General features: G+C 47.1%; 1 protein-coding gene across 9 annotated transcripts in view; it reads right to left on the bottom strand.

Annotated features, from left to right (window-relative positions):
- Positions 1 to 21,448, bottom strand: part of PICALM (phosphatidylinositol binding clathrin assembly protein) — a 125,788-nt gene that overhangs the window by 5,778 nt on the left and 98,562 nt on the right. For 4 of the 9 annotated variants that reach the window (XM_060234973.1, XM_060234975.1, XM_060234976.1 and 1 more), the window contains 7 exons: positions 20,113 to 20,220; positions 18,916 to 19,047; positions 18,784 to 18,814; positions 16,008 to 16,107; positions 12,253 to 12,276; positions 9,788 to 9,847; positions 8,005 to 8,109 (listed from right to left, as the gene is read on the bottom strand). In XM_060234973.1, the coding sequence (XP_060090956.1) occupies positions 8,005 to 8,109; positions 9,788 to 9,847; positions 12,253 to 12,276; positions 16,008 to 16,107; positions 18,784 to 18,814; positions 18,916 to 19,047; positions 20,113 to 20,220 (560 nt within the window). The remainder of the gene's footprint in view (positions 1 to 8,004; positions 8,110 to 9,787; positions 9,848 to 12,252; positions 12,277 to 16,007; positions 16,108 to 18,783; positions 18,815 to 18,915; positions 19,048 to 20,112; positions 20,221 to 21,448) is intronic. The other 5 variants (XM_060234974.1, XM_060234977.1, XM_060234980.1 and 2 more) reach the window with 2 other exon arrangements.

Genomic DNA, 21,448 nt, shown 5'->3' with positions numbered 1-21,448 from the left:
GCATGTTTTGGTTTTTAATCTTTGTGTTTGGGTGCTTTATAAAGTTTATATATCTGGTATCTGGCATTACATTTTCTGGCACGCATGGCCTGGCCCGACAAGGTCTCTTTTATGTCAGATCTGGCCCTCGTAACAAATGAGTTCACCATCCCTGAGCCCCCCAAAAGGCATATAGTCCTGAGGAGGTACATCAAAAACTTCAGGTGCTGGACAGTCTAGGCCTCAAACAGCTGCCTGATATCTCTTGCACAAGAACACACATGGAGCTGCCTTATACTGATTCAGGCCACCCAGGTCAGTGTTACCTACTCAGACTGGCAGTGGCTCTCCAGGGTTTCACGTAGAGACCCTCCACATCTCCTCCTACCTGGCCCTTTCAATTGGAATTGCCGGGGATTGAACCTGGGACCTTCTGCACACTGAGTAGATGCTCTACCGCCGAGCCACAGCAAACAAAAAATAAAAACACTGCTTTTCCTTTTGCCGCCCCCAAAAATTAAAGTGATTTTTTTCAGCCCAGGGGGAGTTTAATTGCCATGACAACAACATGGGGGGGGGGGGGAGCACAGCAGAAAGCATTTTCACATCTTAGTGAGACCTAAGGATCCAATAAGGCCAATCTGGTGTAGTGGTTAAGTGCGCAGACTTTTATCTGGGAGAACTGGGTTGGATTCTCCACTCTTCCACTCGCAGCTGCTAGAATGGCCTTGGGTCAGCCATAGCTCTCGCAAGAGTTGTCCTTGAAAGGGCAGCTGCTGTGAGAGCCCTCTCAGCCCCACCCACCTCACAGGGTGTCTGTTGTGGGGGGAAAAGATATGGGAGATTGTAAGCCGCTCTGAGTATCTGATTCAGAGAGAAGGGCAGGGTATAAATCTACAGTTTTCTTCTTCTGGATCCAGGGTATTCCCCATTCCTGTTTCAGTCGACTGCTGGGAATAACCCCGGATGGGAAGAAATCAAAGAATCACAGAAGGGACCTCTAGGGTCATCTAGTCCAACTCCCTGCACTATGCAGGAAACTCACAACACTTCCCCAAAATTCACAGGATCTTCATTGCTGTCAGATGGCCATCTACCCTCTGTTTAAAAACCTCCAAGGAAGGAGAGCCCACCACCTCCCGAGGAAGCCTGTTCCACTGAGGAATCGCTCTAACAGTCAGGAAGCTCTTCCTAATGTTGAGCCGGAAACTCTTTTGATTTCATCTCAACCCACTGGTTCTGGTCCTACCTTCCGGTTCTGTTCTGCCCTTCTGGAAGTGCACGGCATTCCACCAAGCCCAAGGGGCGATTCTTTTGACACAGCTGCACCCCACACGCGAACGGTCTGGTCTGCAGGCCGTTTGGTCAACTCACATCCCTCAACTGCCCTTTGGGTTATGAGCCCATTTTCAGCCCTATTAAGCTGGCACTGAAGCACTTGGCTTTGTGCAGAGCAAACGGCATCTGTTGCATCTCGCGACCCGTTCTTTCGGTATAGTTGCCATGCAAAAGCTGCCTGAAATCACCTCCAGAACCAGCAGTCCTTTTTTGGCCCTGGCCCCTGCCTGGTCGAATGAGCTCCCCCTGGATCCGGGCCCTGCGGGACCTGCTCTGATTCCGAAGAGCCTGTAAAACGGGACTCTTTCATCAGAATTTCAGCTGAGGCAACGGACGTCACCTGATACTGGCCTCCCCCCCATTCATTCCACCTCAGTGCCGTAGGACCCGCTGGACCTGGACAAAGAGGCCATGCCTGTGGCCAGGGCTCCGTCTAACCTTAGTGGGAGCTAGCTCACAATTTTTTAAGCCTCTAGCTCACACATTTTTGTCTCAGCTCAGGAAAAATGGCCCCAGAGCAAACTAATTTATGCAGTGGCTCACAACTTTAATGCAGTAAGCTCACAACTTTCATGCCGCTAGCTCACAAAGTAGAATTTTTGCTCACAAGACTCCACAGCTTAGAGGGAACGTTGCCTTTGAGGCAGAATTTGTCTTTTTTTTCCCCCCAGCTTCCAGTGATTAGTCTGCGATTTTAGATTTTTATATATTTCAATTTGGTTTCAACTGCTGATTGTCTTCTTCTGTGATGCAACTCACCCTGAGCCTGTTAAATTGAAATAAGTAAAATGACAAACAACATCCTTTAGCCCTCACCGCTAAATCACTTGGGCTAAAGATCTGGCAGCAGCTAGGAAGCTAAAGATGGACCAGATGGGCAAGGGTCTACCTACACAACATGACAGGAGGGGGTGGCGGCTACAAGCAAAGGCAGCTTCAAGAGGGGACTGGATCAACATATGCAGCAGAGGTCCATCAGGGCTCCTAGTACAGGGCCTACTGGAAGCTCCAGGAGGATTGGCTGCACCAGGGGTGTGTGGCTTAATATGCAAAGGAGTTCAGGCTGTGTAAAAAAAGAAAAAGAAAAAAAGTCCTGGCAGGCATTTTATGTGATGCTGCCCTCAAAACTACCCCAACATCCAGGCTCCGAGTGGCAAGACATCTCCTGGTTATTGTAGTAGCTAGAGCAGGGGTTTCAAACATGTGGCCCGGGGGCTGAATCAGGCCACTGGAGGGCTCCTATCAGGCCCCCGAGCAACTGGCTGTCATCTGCTTCCTTCTCCCTCTCTCTTGCTTCCTTCGGCTTTGCAAGGCTTGCTCAATCGCACAGCAGCTACAGAGCCAAACCTCTATTTTCTCCATTGGCTGAGCCTCCTCCCTTGGGGAGAAGCGGGGAAGGCAGACCTTGTTTTTCCAGGATTTCCCAATTGCACAGCAGAGCTACTGAGCCAAGTCTCTCTTCCTTCTATTAGCTGAGGCTCCTCCTCACCCAGTCCCTGGGGAAGGAAGGAAAGAGGCCCAACTCCCTTTGCCCCGTTCCGTGGATCCCATGGGAGAAATACAAAGAAAGCACCTTTAAGACCAATGAGTGCTAATGTTTTAAGGTTGTTTTTTTTAAAAAAAATACTTAATTGTGTTTGTCTGTGTCCTTTATAAATTTATATCTCTGCTACCTAATCTTAAATAGACATACACATGACCTGGCCCAACCTGACATGGCCTGGCCCAACAAGGTCTCATTTATATCAGACCCAGCCCTCATAACAAATGAGTTTGACACCCCCGAGCTAGAGGTTCTTAACTGCTACGGCCGCTGGTGACGATCTCCTTCCTACCTTCAGTACTCAGAACAGCGTATGGCTTGTAGGAGCCCAAGCAACAAAAGCGAGAAGGGATAAAAGAAATCAGCAAATCACAGCTGCAACGCCACTCTCCGCCGGCAGCAGCAGAATATTAGAACCAGTTATCATGAAGGATTCTTTATGCATTCATGGGTGCCTGTATGGGCGCAAGGCTCGCTCAAACAAGTATGAGAAACCACAGACCGAAGACGACCAAGGAAGTGGCATTTCTAGCGCGGCACCCCTTGAGATGAGCAAGCGGGCACACAAAAGCAAAGGAAACGTAAATTGTGGAGAGGAAGTGCTGGAAAAAGTGGAGGGGGAGGTGCTATGAATGGCCTCTTTCACCTTCTGGGCAATGGGCGGAAGTCAAGGCTCGCCCACGCCTGTTAGTTTTCCAACACGCCCAATTTGCGTCGTGCGGCAAGCACTCGTGCTCGTGCAGTTCGGCTAATGCAAGATCTGCCAACACCAACAGGTCACCCCCCCCCCCAGAAGCCTGTAGCGGGATGCCAAGTGCACAATGCATCTAGTATGAAGAACCAGGAAGCAGACAGACGGTTAGAACACTGCTGCTACTCACGAGAGCCAATGGGGCAGTCACAACAGGTCTTTGTTCCCTTCCCCAGAAAGGCTCATAAATCTGACGGTGGTGAAAGAGGACCCGGCTTGAAAAGCAAGGGCAACCCACCGGATCAGCGGCAGACTCTGGTAAAGACTGCACTTTCGACATGCGTGGTTTCCAGAGGAAACCCATTTCTTTGCCCATAGCCAGTGTCATTCAAAAAAAACAAATGACACAAAAGATCTAGGATTAAACGACAAGTGGGCGTGAGGAGGAAAAGCAGGCATGACTGAAGCTGCCAGTGGTGGAATTCCACCCTGATGTGCTGCTTCTTTTTTAAACAGAGGGGAAAACCCAATCATAGAGTTGGAAGGGACCTCCAGGGTAATCTAGTCCAAACCCCGGCACAGGAAACTTACAAATGCAGGAAACTTGCAAACACCTCCCCCTAAATTCACAGGGATCTTCATCGCTGTCAGATGGCCATTTAGTCTCCGTTTAAAAACCTCCAAGGAAGGAGAGCCCCCCACCTCCCGAGGAAGCCTGTTCTACTGAGGAACCGCTGTAACGGTCAGGAAGTTCTTCCTAATGTTGAGCCGAAACTCTTTTGATGTAATTTCCACTTGTTGGTTCTGGTCCTGCCTTCCGGGGCCACAGAAAACAACTCTGCACCATCCTCCATAAGACAGCCCTTCAGGTACCTGAAGACGGTGATTGTGCTACAGCCATCCAGCATTCTAAAGAGGCATGGTTCCCAGGACCAACTTCATCATGTAGTGCCCCCAAACACCTTAAAATTCACATCTCCTGCCAGCCTGTAAACTAAAGGAATAATTAAAAGGACCATGTTGGTGGACACAAAACACTAAAAACATACCACCTCACCATTAAATGTGCTGCAAACAACTATATGTTCTAATAAAGCTTACAAAAAACATAATAAATACCTCAATAAAGTTATACGGACATTCGATATATCTGTAGGTGTTTTTTTTAAATATATTTAATCAAAAATCCATATTTTCTCAAAACTCCACCATGTATCCACTGGCACATAATTGCGGATTTGGGGGAAAATATGGATTTTTGATAAAATATATTTTAAAAAAACACCAACAAACATATTGAACGTTCATATAACTTTACTGAAATATTTGTTATGTTTTTGTAAGCAGTGTTAGAAGTTCTACCTACATAGAGCTGTTTGCAGCACATTTCACGGTGAGGTTGTATGTTTAGTGTTGTAAGCTGAAGGAAGCAGAATAATCAAATTCTTTCCCGGCCCTGGAAGCACAATTCCCGCACAGGAAATTTCAGAGGTGAAAACCAATATCTTTAATTCATTACAAAGGCCACAAAAGGGACATGCTTTTGATAACTCGCCTACACTGGGCAATGCCTACAAGGAATGACAAATTTCTCCTACTCCTACAGACATATCCAAATGTGGTCTAAGCATGAGGACGGTTGCCTTTGAAATGGTAATGTGCTGGAAGCATCCATCAGGGGTCAACTTGGGCCTCAGAAAAACCAAACTCTCATTCCTGACTCCTAGACAGAGGCGACAGTATTGAAAGCTCTCCGCCTTACACATACCTTTCACCAACATACACACAATCTCTCAAATACCCTCAACCGTCACTGTAAGGTTTTAGTGAAGCCTTGGGTCAGCCATAGCTCTCTTATCTGGGAGAACCGGGTTTGATTCCCATCTTACTTACTCTCTAGTAAGACTGAGGTCAGAGAATTAGATTCCCTTCTAGAAATGCTTTGGGTCGAAATAGAGGGCCCAAAAGGAAATTTAACTATGGGAGTTTGTTATCGCCCACCAAATCAAAAGATAGATGATTATAATATGATGGAAGGATTAAAGATAGTGGCTAAACATAAAAACTGTGTCGTAACAGATGATTTTAACAGTAGAGGACGGTAAACAGTGGGGTGCCGCAGGGCTCAGTATTGGGTCCCATGCTCTTTAACTTGTTCATTAATGATTTGGAGTTGGGGGTAAGCAGTGAAGTGGCCAAGTTTGCAGATGACACTAAATTGAGAACCAGAGAGGATTGTGAGGCACTCCAAAGGGATCTGTTGAGGCTGGGTGAGTGGGCGTCAACGTGGCAGATGAGGTTCAGTGTGGACAAGTGCAAAGTAATGCACATTGGGGCCAAGAATCCCAGCTACAAATACAAGTTGATGGGGTGCGAACTGGCATAGATTGACCAAGAGAGAGATCTTGGGGTCATGGTAGATAACTCACTGAAAATGTCAAGACAGTGTGTGACTGCAATAAAAAAGGCCAACGCCATGCTGAGAATTATTACAAAGGGAATTGAAAATGAATCAGCCAGTATCATAATGCCCCTGTATAAATCAATGGTGAGATCTCATTTGGAATACTGTGTACAATTCTGGTCACCACACCTCAAAAAGAATATTATAGCATTGGAAAAAGTCCAGAAAAGGGCAACTAGAATGATTAAGGGTTTGGAACACTTTCCCTATGAAGAAAGGTTAAAACGCTTGGGGCTCTTTAGCTTGGAGAAATGTTGACTGTGGGGTGACATGATAGAGGTTTACAGGATTATGAATGGGATGGAGAAAGTAGCAAAAGAAGTACTTTTCTCCCTTCCTCACAATACAAGAACTCGTGGGCATTCACTGAAATTGCTGAGCAGTCGGGTTAAAACGGATAAAAGGGAGTACTTCTTCACCCAAAGGGTGATTAACGTGGAATTCACTGCCACAGGAGGTGGTGGCGGCTACAAGCATAGCCAGCTTCAAAAGGGGATTGGATAAAAATATGGAGTAGAGGTCCATCAGTGGCTATTAGCCGCAGTATATTATTGGAACTGTCCTGGGCAGTGATGCTCTGTATTCTTGGTGCTGGGGGGGGGGCAAAGTGGAAGGGCTTCTAGACCCACTTGTGAACCTCCTGATGGCACTGGGGGGGGGGGGGTTGGCCACTGTGTGACACAGAATGTTGGACTGGAGGGGCCATTGGCCTGATCCAATGTGGCTTCTCTTATGCTCTTATGTGACACAGAGTGTTGGACTGGAGGAGCCATTGGCCTGATCCAATGTGGCTTCTCTTATGCTCTTATGTGACACTGAGTGTTGGACTGGATGGGCCATTGGCCTGATCCAACATGGCTTCTCTTATGTTCTTATGTGACACAGAGTGTTGGACTGGATGGACCACTGGCCTGATCCAACATGGCTTCTCTTATGTTCTTATGTGACACAGAGTGTTGGACTGGATGGGCCATTGGCCTGATCCAACATGGCTTCTCTTATGTTCTTATGTGACACAGAGTGTTGGACTGGATGGACCACTGGCCTGATCCAACATGGCTTCTCTTATGTTCTTATGTGACACAGAGTGTTGGACTGGATGGGCCATTGGCCTGATCCAACATGGCTTCTCTTATGTTATGTTCTTATGTAAAAGGAAGCCAAGAAGAACAGCAGCTTTATAAGAGAAAACAGGCCAGACTCAAAGAACTTCCATTTTACAACTGCCCAACTAAAAAAAGGACACAACCAAGCAACTTTCTATCAGAATCAAGTTTTTCAGCCTTCCTGCAGGCAAGCTCAGGGCCAGTTAGAAAAAGATAAAAATCCCCTCTTGACAATCATGACGATCACACGTCCATCTCTGTTGCAAAGCATGCATGCAGCGAGGACCGATGGGCTCATTTCAGTTCCCAACATGCATGAAAGCGGCTGCGTGAGCCCTTCGCTCTTCGGTGCCTCTATACAATCCACTGACACTTTGTACACAGAAATGCTATTTGGGGGGGGGGGGTGACACTGAGAAGTCTTTGGAAAAGTCAACCTCTCCTCTTGCGCCTCCCCCCACAACTCTCTTATTTATCTCCCCAACAACTCTCTTCCATAAATTTATAGCGCTTATTTGCTTCGAACTAGGAGGCTGCCCTTATGCAAACTGTTTCCCGATACTGTAAGACATGGGTTATGGTGTACTTCCCAGTCTTCCCTGCCCGTCTCTAGTCCATGAAGGCTTATCTGCCGTTGACCCCGTGTCGCCCCCACTCACACGCGCTCTTAAACTGAAACCATCTAAGCACCTCTTCCTTTTCCCTCTTCAAAGTCTGCTTCAGGACCACCCTCACCTCCTTGGCTTCTGGATCAGTTTTCCTCCCGGCTATCATCCCACAGAAGCAAAAAGCATTACTCAGGCGCAAAGGCTGAGGTACCCACACGACACTTGTCAACAGCCCATCTGCAGTGAATGCTTTGCAGACCGGTTCCCACACTCACCTGGGCTCCTGATACAGGACCAAAAGGATTTGGAGGTCTCATGACAGGTTGGCTGTATATTAAGGTTGGCTGCGTCATTACTGGCACTCCTCCCATTTGGGATGGCTAAAATCCGGGACAGAATTAAATTCAACGTGAGTAGTCCAAAGCACAGAGGGGGGAGACTAAGAATCTCAGCAGTCCTAAACACACACAAAATTATGCCAAGCAAAAAAACCCAGGGAGCATCAGAAACCAGTTTGGTGTTGTGGTTAAGTGCACGGGCTCTTATCTGGGAGAACCGGGCTTGATTCCCCACTCCTCCACTTGCACCTGCCGGAATGGCCTTGGGTCAGCCATAGCTCTCGTAAGAGTTGTCCTTGAAAGAGCAGCTGCTGCAAGAGCTCTCTCAGCCCCACCTACCTCACACGGTGTCTGTTGTGGGGGGGGGGAGGTAAAAGATTGTGACCACTCTGAGATTCAGAGTATACAGCGGGATATAAATCCAATATTTCTTCAGTTCCAAATCTGAGGACACCTGCAAACAGGGTTCTTTTAAAAGGACAAACTTCCGGCTCCATCTCCCAAAACTCTTCTAGGCCCTGCACATTCTTTTCCCAGACGTACCTCTTCCCTCTCCAGCACTGGCCAGTGAAGCCATACGTCCAGTTCCCCTATTTATGAAGGGAAGAACAGGGGCTACTTCTGTTGTTCAGTTCACACCATAGTCCTCTGCTTTATTCGTTCCAGTACCTGGTTAACACACCCCTGTTGTGTGCCTCTGCTTAACTCTGAGGAAGAAGCTGGTGTTGTACAGAGATGGATCATCAAACTTGGTCATCGTCTAGGAGTCTCTTGCCTGGTCCCAGGATGGCTCATGGCTGTCACCACAGGAAGGGCCTTCTCAGTTGTGGCCCTTACCCTCTCCTATGACTACCTGCACCCTGCTGGACTTGTTTAGTTCCTACAAGGCATGCAAAGCTGAATTGTTTAGATTGGCTTTTGGAGGGTAACCACATGTTTTGGCTGTTTTAACAGTAACCAAATCTTACATGGTGCTGTGATATTATCTGTTCACTTTGATTGCTTGAGGTATTTTGTAGAAAAATAGGAGGTGGAGCTCATTAGCATATGCCGCTCCCCACCAGCCAAAAGTAACCCGACGCAAGAAAGGAGAGCCCCGGGCGAGTGAGACCTGCCTGGGCTGGCTAGAGATCCAACCAGCTGAAGTACGCGTTGCTCACCTGGGGCTCTCCTTGGCTGCCCCTCCTCAGTCAAAAGGCCACCCAAAATCACATAAGAAGTGGAGAAAGGGTGGCGTGGGCTTCTCCGGGGGTTAATGAGGGCTGCTGGAGGTGTGGCAAAGCCCCTGGTGGCTGGCTGGCTTCCCGCTCTCCTAATCCGGGGATTGTTATGCAGCTGCACCTACTATTCAATGGACAAGGTAGGTGGGGAGGAGGAGGGGGCTGTCAGAAAGTTTCAGGAGCTGCATTCCTGTGAGCTCCTGCTGAATTCAAGGCCTGCTCTGGCTTACTGCTCAGATTTGCTACTCGGGCTATCTGTCGTGTTCAGCCCATGCAAGATATTCAGACACATCTGAGGCTAGGTGGGACGTGTGTAGCCACACCTCAGTGGCTTTCTGACTTCCTAGCTTTGCGTGCACTCTTTCAAAACTGGTTTGCCTAGGGAGAACCTCTATACATCGCTGCCTTGCAGAGGATTCTGGGAAACACAGCTTTCACATACCACACAAGGTAAAACTGCCCCTCCCGTTGGTTTTGAGCTAATACTAGAATTCACTGACCATTCCATAGCCCATCACTCCGGTTGGCGTTGTTGCAGGGTAGGCCATTACAGGAGGTGCCTAATAGGGGGGAAAGAACAGCGATAAGCTACACCAGAAAAGGACTCCTCTCGAACAGCCCTGAATCGCCTTGACTGCCCAGAGCCAGAAACTGACATCTGGCTACAAAGCCTACAGTGCCATCCTCGCAGGCGAGCCAACAGCGGGCACGCCGACTGCAAAGGTCAAGCGAGGCGACGTCACAGATGGCGCCCAGCCTGATCCGGACGCAGGCATCTCGCAATGGCCAAGGAAGCTCCAAATGGCAACGTGAGCCTAAGCATCTGGAACGGGCAACCCGGGGATCGTCTCCCAAAATCTAATCCTGAGTGCAATTAAGCTCACTGATGCTATTGAAGCATAAAGGAAGGCCCCCCGTTAACTGCCTTCAGACGATCACACTCAGCAGGTAGACGGCTTACAGAGTTTGCAAGACGCTCTGTGTTTTACAGAGAGGGGGTAATAAATACCAATTGGTACAGCCTTCACAACTCCCAGCCTCAGCCTCCAAGGGTGACTTTTACAGTCAGCAATATAATCACTGGGAGCTATAGGGAAGGAGCTGAGTTGGGGGGGTGGGGTCCATGTGCCTACTCCTCATCAAGCTTGATTTCAGGACCATGGTATAAAGTGCTTAACCCCTTCTTCCTCCAGAGCAGTAAATGCTGGAAATCAGCTGGTTTTAAATCTCTAATTCCCTAATTAAGGAACAGTGGCTTCTCTCAAAAGATTGATTCCCTTCTTGTATCCCATTGCACAACTAGTAAAAAGAAGCAAGAGAATCCAAACAACAAGGGTGTCAAACCTGCGGCCCGTGGGCCAGATCAGGCCCCCAGAGAGCTCCTATCAGGCCCGCAAGCAACTTTTGGCTGCCGTCTGCTTCCTTCTCTCTCTCTCTGTTGCTTCCTTCTGTGTCACAGCTTGCTTTTTTGGTTTTTTTTTTTAAAAAAAATAATTGTGTTTGTCTGCGTCCTTTATAAAGTTTATATCTCCACTACCTTTTTTTTATATTTTATGGCACACGTGGCCCGGCCTGAGATGGTCTCACTTATGAGTTTGACATCCCTGCCCTACAAGATACGAAAGTGCAGAGAAATATACAAGTGTCCATCTTACTAGGAGCGTGCTGGGGAACCTATAAAAGCATTATCTACTGCAGCTGTTTTCTCAGAATAACTTCCCAAAAAAGAGAGCTGGAGATTGGGGGGGGGGTGGGTTTAGAACCAGACAGTTTTCAAAACAAGACAAAAGATGATTTCGATGAACTTCGATGGACTCCCGTTGCATGGCGAACGTCTTCTTACCGGTTACCACAGTTAATGAGATGACAGCAGCGATTAGTATCTGCACAGCTAAAGCAAAACAGTTTGCATACAAATGGGAGATTCATATGCTGAGCTGTTGGCTTCCAAGTGCCCAAGGCTGGCTTTGGGTTCCCCCCACAATGGAAAGAGCGCAGGGAAAGACCAATAGTGACACAAGAAAAGCCGACTGTCGATATGTCCCTATAATAAGAGCACAAGAATCACACTGCGAAGATTTGCAGCAAAGCAATTCAGTCACAGTGTGCTACTGTCCGTGGATAAAACAGATGGGAAAAAATATATATCTTGCACGTAATTGTTTTTAAATAGGCCAGTCGCAGCTAGTCGACAAGCTCACCAGACCTTTTGGAATACGTTAAAAAAACCTTCACGATTCCATTCTTTAGCTCTTATTATATTACCACTTTGAGGAACTGGGTTAATTTATCGTTGACGGCTTCCGAAGAGGCCTGTCGTCATTTTGGACCCCCCCCCCATTATCCCCCTCCCCCTTTTTAGTACAGAAATGAGAGATGGCCTCCCTTTTAAGGAAAAAAAAAAACAGTTCCAAAAGTTACAATCAGCCCTTTGGGAGTGAAACCAAACTACAGGGATTCGTCACTCCATTTTTGTGTTGCGGGACGTATTGGTCTCTCCCTATCTGAAAAGTCACGTCTGTAGTGGATCAAGTGCCGAGTTGAACAGAAGCCTGTGAGGTTTCATGCAGTTATTCAAACACACACACAAATGCCTTTAATCTGATTTATTCACCCAATGCGATTTTTTTTGTTTTGTTTGCTTAAATGCACACCAGCTCTCTGGCCGCAAATGACAAAGGAGTTCAAAGCGAGAAAAATCTTAAAAGTGTTTGTCCATGCCATCATTGGGAGGTCAGAAAGGGCCTTGCAGGACCCCAGATCTGGATAAAGCTAGAAGCCGCTCGAGTTTTCCAATCATGCCCAAAGATCGGAACGTAAGGGGGAAAAAAAAATAAATGTGGAATAGCAGGAGGATTATGAGATTCAGCTGCACCAATAGTGGTTAATCGCATGCCAATCTGATTGCAAAAAAAGGAAAAAAAATGGGAAAAAAAGAGAGAGGCCACGAGTTTTGTACACTTACGTATTGTGGAAAATGCATGCCATTCTGTTTTTCCCCCGGAAGAACAATTACATAATGCAATAACACTGGATTAGAAATGAGCACTTAAAACAGAATATACACACACACACACACACACAGAGCATTTTAGTCACAAGAGCAATATGTCATTAACCCTGAAATGCGGACTCTTGGAATGCCAAGCCATTTCAGTTAAATGTCCAGTAAAGGGCGCCGACATGGTCGACGGGCCCGCAAATACATTTTCTGGATTCTTGCATGTTTTGATGCTGTTGTGTCTTCAAAAACCCCCCAAAAAGTATCATCTTGGAGAGCCCTGAAATTCTCTAAGTGAAAGGGGAAAGCATTCACAAGACCAACCAAACTGAAACCCAGTGAACTGGAAGATGAGAAGGGATAGCTCTTTCTAGCCTTAGAAAACACTTCAGGAACACATTTCTCTAGATTTTACTGTCTTCAGCATGCTAGTTTTCTATGCTCACGAAGAGAACAACGCTAGAAAGCAAATGCGCAACCCCTCCTCCCACGTGAAGTTATATAGTTTGGAAGACCAAAAACTGGTAAGGCAGGTGTTGGCGCTTAACCACTCCCAACTACCCCAGTCGATCTGTCCTTTCAAACAGTCTGCAGATAATCTAGAGAAGGCTCAAAGCTCTTGGGGGTATTTTCACAGGCCAACCAGCTGCGACGGCCACACAAGAAAAAAGAAGCAAATCTGACATAATTCCTGTTCATCTATAGAGTGTAGAAACTGGGGGCCTGCGAAAAATCATGGAGGAAAGAGAGAAGGTAAACAATCTGGAACTCCAACCCTGAACCAAGTCTCCTCCTCCCAGAGCTGTTAGGCCGAGGGTGGCCAAACTGTGGCTTGGGAGCCACATTTGGCTCTTTCACACATATTGTGTGGCTCTTCTGCCCCATCAGCTGGCTTGGAGAAGGCATTTGTCTCTTTAAATCACTTCTCCAAGCTGAGCCAGCTGGCAGCTTAGAAAACACAAAGTTAAAGTTGCTTTCTTTCCACACCTCTTCTTCTCCCCCTTCCTTCCTTCCTTCCTTCCTTCCTTCCTCCCCCCCCCCTCCCTCCCTTCCTTCCCTCCCTCATATATCTGACTTCATGGCTTGCATCTCTCAAATAGCTGACGTTTATTCTATGTGGCTTTTGTGTTAAGCAAATTTGGCCAACCCCCCCCCCCTCCAATCTCTATGATTTTAAAATCCTTTCAGAGTCTCAGATGTTCTCAGGATCGAGGGCAATGGCCATATCTAACACACACACACAGACCCGCCCCCCTCCACTGGAACCTTTAGTTTACAAATATGTTCCTATGTGCATAAGTTCAAATCCCATGAGCCCTGCACCTGCAGACAGTGGGATCCAACCCCTTGCCTAAGCAAGCAGAAGCGTTGACTTTTCATTTGCCTGTGATTGCCTCAATGGTGGAAACTGTTACTAAGAGGAAAGAATGGGAAATTCCCCCCACAAATATCCAATCTAATCTCCTCCAGGATTCTAGAAGACCTTGGTGGCTTAATCAGCAAAATCCTCCTCTTCCATGCCTACTACAGCCGATTTGGTGTAGTGGTTAAGTGCATGGACTCCTATCTGGGAGAACCGGGTTTGATTCCCCACTCCTCCACTTGCAGCTGCTGGAATGGCCTTGGGTCAGCCATAGCTCTCGCAGAGGTTGTCCTTGAAGGGCAGCTGCTGTGAGAGCCCTCTCCAGCCTCCCCCACCTCACAGGGTGTCTGTTGTGGGGAGAGAAGATATAGGAGATTGTACACTGCTCTGAGACTCTGATTCACAGAGAAGGGCGAGGTATAAATCTGCAATTCTTCTTCTTCGGTCCTCAGTGTGTATTTGTTTGTTTGTAGAGGGAGTATCAAGGTAACCAAGAGACACAACTTTTCTGCATAATGTACACACAGAACTCCCCTTGGCTTGCCCACTGGCATCAGTCACCCAGTTTGCTCCTAGGAGCAGTAAGAGGGAATGGTAATAACTGTCCAACAGTTTGTGATCAAAGGCCTTGGGACACGGAAATCTCCTTCTTTATATAACCCACGTTATGATTCTTTGATTGACTGTACTTCACAGTGCATCATTAGTTCTATTCCACGCTTGCTGCTCCCCTCCTGTCTCTCAGGCTAAAGGATTACCTTTCTAACATGAAACTTTTCAGTGCTCTGAACAGTCACCTTACAAGAAAAGCCACACAGAGGACAACGTTGTCGTATCGGTGGACTGAACTGCAGTTTTCAAGCGCATTAATTAAACAAACACACCACAGCAGGTGAGCATGAGTATCCTTGGCACACAAGCCCGGGGCAAGGCAGCAATGGCTCACACAGAAAAAAGGGTCTCTCTCTCCCTCTCTTATACCCCAGAGCCTAACTTTTATTTAAAATATTCATGGCCCCACTGACTTGCCACTAAAAACTGTCCAGAAGTTTGCAGCACAGTCATTAATGCACAACCAAAATGAGTTTAAGAGGTGGCCGGAAAGCACATTTCTCCCTGTGTTTGATCAGATCCTGCTCTCCGCCATAGTCTGCGTATTAGGCTGGACTGATCCTCGTCTGTTTCTTTAGCAGTTTGCCAAGTGCAGGGCTTAGCCCAAAACCCAGCACAGCCGAGAAACTTGCTATTTAGCATCGGACGAGTCACTGCCTTTCAGTTTAATCTCCCTTGCAGGGCTGTCGAAGACCCAACGTGTCAAATTGTCCTTTATGGTGTCAGATGACTGGTCTGTCTGCTTTCAGTCTTGTCTACTCTGACGGGCAGCGGCTCTCCGTGATCTTAAGCAGAGGTCTTCCACATCAGCTACTGCCTGGTTTTTTTAAGTGGAGGTGCTGGGGGCTGAACCTGGGAACGTATGCACAGTAAGCGGATGCTCTCCCACTGAAGCCAGGACCCCTCCACAATACGATAACCATACTTTTTGGGAAAAGTGGGCTAAAAAAATGAAAATGGGTCATGCCTTGGGAAAGTGGGTGTAGAACACCACTGGATTAGGGATGGGCGTGAAATGGCTCACGGCCTTCCGAACCTGCACCTGACGATTCCCCCAAAAGCACTCTTCTGGGGGCACCTACTGTGAGGGGTGTAACTCGGACCTCATCAATCCAATCCTCACTGAACTTGGATGACAGGTAGGAGAGAGTCAACTGGAAGATCCTTTGCAAGTTTAGTGACTCTAGCGCACTGGGGGGGGGGGGAGCCCATTCTACTGTGCCACGAACCTCGCAAACTGAACCAGTCCATTTTACACCTAAAAGTTCATGACGGTTCACGGCTTGCAAACGGGGTGTGCCGCGAACTGCAAACTGAACCTCATTTTTTCCAGTTCGTGCCCATCCCTAAACTCAACCCTCTCTCGCTCTCCTGCAACGAATAGTCCCAAACAGGCAAAAGTTGAGTGAGGATACCCCACCCTCTTGCATTTCCCAAGCACTCTCTCAGTCCCAAACTCTGGGAAGCAGCCTCAACCAATTTAAGGCAACGGTGGAGCAACATGCTATTCGATAAGAGTTCCCGAATTAGTGCCCTTTCCACAACGCTGACTCCGTTATGCAGATCCAACTTACAGGCAATGGTCAATGCACCCAATAATGACGCAACCTAAACAAAACCCTTGCACTATTTTGGGTTCCAACAGTGTCTTACGGATTCTTATCTTCCTCTGAAAGCTCTTGGCGGCTTCCTAAACTCCCCCAATAGCTGGCATCGAACCTCCACAGCCATGGCAGCAGCTTACCATTGTCGGCGCATTCCACGCTGTTGTCGGTGCAACTTTGGGCTGCCAGTTGGAGCCTCCCGTTAGCTTCTTTTCTCCCGGTTGGGTCCAATTCACATCACTTTGAATAGAGGTTAAAAATCATCAGCACTCAGGAATTCTTTGCCAGCTGCCTTTTTTGGCAGCTAGGGTTTGGAAAAAAAGGACAGATGGCTTAGGAAAAGGTCACAATGAGTTTCCCTCCCCCTCCACATCCCATACCCCTGCAAGGACTCGAAGTCTTGGATAGATTTATTCAAGGGTAGCCAGCCAAATATGAAAGCACTTTCCTTAGTGCCTCTTCCACTCTAAATCCACTTGTGGAAATCTGGCTGAGGCCTCAAACAAGTTGGCAGAAAAGAGGCGCTCTAAGGAAAACGGGGCCTAAAGGCGTAAAAGCAAAGGGCGTGTGTGCAGTCCCTCAGTAAGAGAACCCACGTCACCTGGAATTTTGAAAACTCAAGGATCTCTTCCCACATTCTTGCAAAAAGTTATTTACCCCATAGTTTTTCCATAAGGTAAAAGTAGTTCCCTGTGCAAGCACCAGTCGTTTCCAACTCTAGGGTGACGTCGCATCACCACGTTTTCACAGCAGACTTTTTACGGGGTGGTTTGCCATTGCCTTCCCCAGTCATCTACCCTTCCTCCCCCACCCCCCCCCCAGCAAGCTGGGTACTCATTTTACCGACCTTGGAAGGATGAAAGGCTGAGTCAACTTTGAGCTGCCTACGTGATCCCAGCTTCCACCGGGATCGAACTCAGGTCGTGAACAGGGAGCCCAGACTGCAGTACTGTAGCTTTACCACTCTGCGCCATGGGGCTTTTTCTATTTTAATTTTTGAGTTTTTCTGTAGTCACAGGCTAATCATATCCTGCTCAGAGAGTTTGCTACTGTGAAGAAGAGATCGGATTTATACCCTGCCCTTTGCTACCCAAAGGAGTCTCAGAGTGGCTTATAAATCTCCATTCCATCCTCCTCCCCACAACAAACACCCTGTGAGGCAGGTGGGGTTGAGAGAGCTCTGAGAGCAGAACAGCCTTGAGAGGAACCTGTGGCTGACCCAAGGTCACATCAGCAAGCGCATGTGGAAGAGAGGGGAATCAAACTCAGTTCTCCCAAGTAAGAGTCAATGCACTTAACCAATACACCAAACTGGCTTTCTCTAGGAATAAGGAAACATAAGCTCAAATCCCCCACTTAGTGTGTGTGTGGGGGGGGTTCACTGGGTTACCTTGGGTCACTAGTCATACACTTTCAGCCTAACTTACTTCACAGGTAGTTTTAGAGGGTAGCCACTCTGGTGGTCTACAGTAGAACAGTTAAGATTCCAGTCTGGTAGCACATCAGAGATCAAGAGTTTCAAAGTACAAGCTTCTGACAGTTAAAGCTCCTTTTTGTCAGGAACAAGCACAAATGGGGATCTCTACATCCTTTTATCCCAGTTAGAAGGTGGGAGGGGTGCTATAAAGAATTATTTAGTTATAGTTTCCGTCTCAGCATTAGGAAGAGCTTCTTGACAGTTAGAGCGATTCCTCAGTGGAACAGGCTTCCTCCTCGGGAGGTGGTGGGCTCTCTTTCCTTGGAGGTTTTTAAACAGAGGCTGGATGGCCATCTGACAGCGATGAAGATCCTGTGAATTTCGGGGGAGGTGTTTGTGGGTTTCTTGCATTGTGCAGGGGGTTGGACTAGATGACCCCGGAGGACCCTTCCAACTCTAGGATTCTATGATTCTACAGGATGCCAAGGTAGAATGCAGACTGCAGTCAAACTTGAGCAAAACAGAAGTGAAATGCTTGGGGGCAGAAAATGACTATCTGTAGCGAGATAAGAAATCTGTCCCCATTTAGCCCCTGGAAGGGTCTGTCATTCTGTACCTGTGAATTATTTCAAGTTCACAAGCTCAGTGCAGTGCAGGGATGACCAAACTTGCTTAATCTAAGAGCCATACAGAATAAATGCCAGATGTTTGAGAGCCGCAACATATGAACGTCAGATGCTTGAGAGCTGCAAGACAGGAAGGAAGGCAGGCAGGCAGGCAAATAAACGAGGGAGGGAAAGGTGGAAAGAAAGCAACTTTAACTTTAAATGCATTCTCCAAGCCACAGACTGGCTTGGCTTGGACAATGCGTTTAAAGAGAGAAATGCCTTCTCCGAGCAGGCCAGCGGGCCAGCAGTGGGAACTTCAAGAGCCACACAATATCCGTCAAAGAGTCACATGTGGCTCCTGGCGTAGTGGTTAAGAGTGGTGGACAGGAGAACCGGGTTTGAGTCACTCCTCCTCCTCCACATGCAGCCAGCTAGGTGACCTTGGGTCAGTCACAGTTCTCTCAGCACCCCCCTGCGCCCCCCCCCCCGGTCACCTCACAGGGTGTCTGTCGTAGGGAGAAGAAGGGAAGGAGATTGTAAGCTGCTCTGAGACTCCTCAGAGTAGTGAAGGATGGGCTATAAAACCAATCTCTTATTCTTTTCTGCTCGTGCCTGACAAAGGGAGCTTTGACTTCCAAAAGCTAACACCCAAAAGCTCCTGTTGGTTCTCTGTGTTCCTGGACTCAAATCTAACTGTTCGACTTCATAGGGCTGTAGAGAGAATGCCAAGCTGCTACGCTGAAGGACAGGATATAAATACGATATTGTTATCGCTAGCCATATTTGCTATCCGTCCGTTGCCTCTAGGAAAAGGAAAAAAGCTGACATCTGCTGCACAAAACCGTTGCAGAAATATGCTTACGACACGGATGGGTTTGGAAAAATACTCACTTTTTTGCTGTTCCGTTTCCGATGCCCAAATCTGTTACAAAACAAGAAAACGGTTGGAAGCAGCCCATTTACTAGCACATAAAAACTGTGAAGTGCTGGCACCATAAATGAACCACTAGAGATTCCACTTACTGCCTACAAGGTTGGCTAAAGAGGAATCCAGATCGTCCGACACTAATTTATTAGGAAGTGCTTTGGAAGCTGGAAGACTCTGGTTTTGAGAAGCCACGGTTGGTTTGAGGAGTCCGCCTAATTCATCAAACCCTTAAAAAAAGAAAGAGGCACCATTAGGAGGGTCCAAAACGTATTTTCAAGACATTTTAGATCTATATGTTATGGTAAAGTTGCAATAACCCTAAAAGACAAAGACACTGTGAAATGTTTTTATTCCCATGCCAGGCTACTATTTAACCCAACAGAATTCAGTCTTTTTTTAAAAATTAAGATTTTTATTGCTTTCCATAGCAAATTAAATCCCATACAGCCCACCCACTCCCCTTTCTTCCCTAATGTGTCCTATCAGCTGAGAAGGAAAGAAGGGGAAAAAGGGAGGGAGGAAAAGGGCAGGAGTGTGGGTTAGGAAAGTAAGGTGCAACATTAGAGATTCAACTAAACAGGGAATAAAGGTGAGGATGTATCACTGCTCGAATAGGTACAAGAATTCATGCCAATGGAAGCGAAGGTTCTGGGACCTTCACGTCTGCTATTCTCTTTTTTGTACAAATGTCTAGCATATTATTGACCCAGAGGTCTGTAGAGGGGGATACGATTTCCAGTATTGTAAAACGATGGAATTCTGTCTTGAAGAAACAGTAGTTCTACACAGGGGTGGAATTCTAGCAGGAGCTCCTTTGCCTATTAGGCTACACACCCCTGATGCAGCCAATCCTCCAAGAGCTTACAAGGCTCTTTTTTACAAGCTCTTGGAGGACTGGCTGCATCAAGGGTGCGTGGCCTAATATGCAAAGCAGCTCTTGCTAGACTTCCACCCCTGGTTCTACATATCCAACAGCCAACAGTTATGAACTGGGAAGTTTAGCCGGTTATCTTGTTCTCCCTTCCCAATTCAGACAGCAATTCTCAACTGTTGCAGTGAAAGCTGTCAAGGTGCATTGTGGTGACATTAGAAAACCAGGACATACTCAATGAACTAGGCGTATGATCTAACAAGCACAATTCTAGTTCACAGAAAATTTGTGCCACAATCAATCTGTCAGCCGTTAGGGTACTTGGGTATACTACTAGAGCATACCCAAGGGGTTGCATGCACTGAGCGAGGGTGTTTTTCTCTGAACAGCTATGAAGAAGCGGCGATTTCAAGAGACCTACCACAAGAATCCACTGGCACATTTGAAGTTTTGTTTCCAAACACAGACTCAAAGTCAACATTAAGGCCTGCAGAGTTTTGGGGTTGGGCGACGGGAGACGGAGTCAAGCCTACGAAGAGACATTGACAGGAATTAAGACTCGCGAGTCAAAACTCTTCGGCTATAACAAGGTCCTAGGGGTTAAGACACTGATTAAGGGCTTCGGGAAGTCCGCCTCTGCAGCAACAGCTGACAAGTGTTCGTGATGCAACATGCAGCGTGTTGAAAGGTTTTGTCTTTCTGTGCCTACGGAAGAGGTGAGTGCCTATACTCTGCTGTAGCCATGCAATAGTGCTAAGTCGTTCCTAGCCCATCTGCTAAATCAGAAAAAGCAAAATTCTTCAGAACAAGTTGGAATGGGTATTTACTGTATCCTGTCACCACTAGACTGGACGGATTTCCAACAAAGAAAGAGTAATATCGGCCCGCCTCCCCCCCTCCCCCCACCACAAGCTCCAAACCCTCCAAATAGTCATCTCTGGAGTGTAATACTGGATGTGGAAATTTTAATCAAAAACATTCATACAACTGAACAAAGCTTGAATCCAGTGGCACCTTTAAGACCAAGTTTTATTCCTGCCATGAGCTCTTGTGCGCGCCCATGTTTGAGCTTACACCTTAAATAAAATGGGTGGACTACAACCAGGATATACATGTCCTTTTGTGATTTACCTAGATTTGCAGAAATACCATTTGGCAGGGAACTGTATTACCTTTTATGGCTATCCGGACCAAATGGCCAAGCCACACTGTTTTATATGACTGTGTGATCAGTTAGTTTGCCCTCTTAATCAACAAACTGCACGTATTCCAGTCAGAACACCTGATCCCCTCGTCTAATGAAGTGTGCTTAAGAGAGCACATGAAAGCTTACGTTCTAAATAAAACTTGGTTGGTCTTAAAGGTGCCACTTGACTCCTGCTTTGTTCAACTGCTTCAGACCAACACAGCTGCCCACCTGGATCTACTTTAAACTCAGTTTCAGTTTATTTCAATTTATATCCCGCCCCCTTCCCACCGAAGTGGCTCAGGGTGGCTTACAACACATAAGAACTAACATAGGTTTTGGATTTAAAATACAACATATTACACCATTAAAACAGTGAAATGGTAAAACATAAAAACAAGCGATCTATCAGAACACTACACTGCAATCTTCCATAGAGTTTCCAGTTAGTTATAGGCCAGCCGGAAAAGGGATGTCTTACAGGCCCTGCGGAACTGGCCAAGGTTAAATAAAAACTTTGTTGGGCTGCAAGGTGCTGCAAGACTCACATTTCGTTCTGCTGCTTCAGACC

Source organism: Heteronotia binoei, chromosome 3, assembly GCF_032191835.1.
Source record: "Heteronotia binoei isolate CCM8104 ecotype False Entrance Well chromosome 3, APGP_CSIRO_Hbin_v1, whole genome shotgun sequence".
Classification (NCBI taxonomy): domain Eukaryota; kingdom Metazoa; phylum Chordata; class Lepidosauria; order Squamata; family Gekkonidae; genus Heteronotia; species Heteronotia binoei.
Note: the sequence above shows the minus strand (reverse complement) of the source record. Positions and strands in the feature narration are given on the sequence as shown.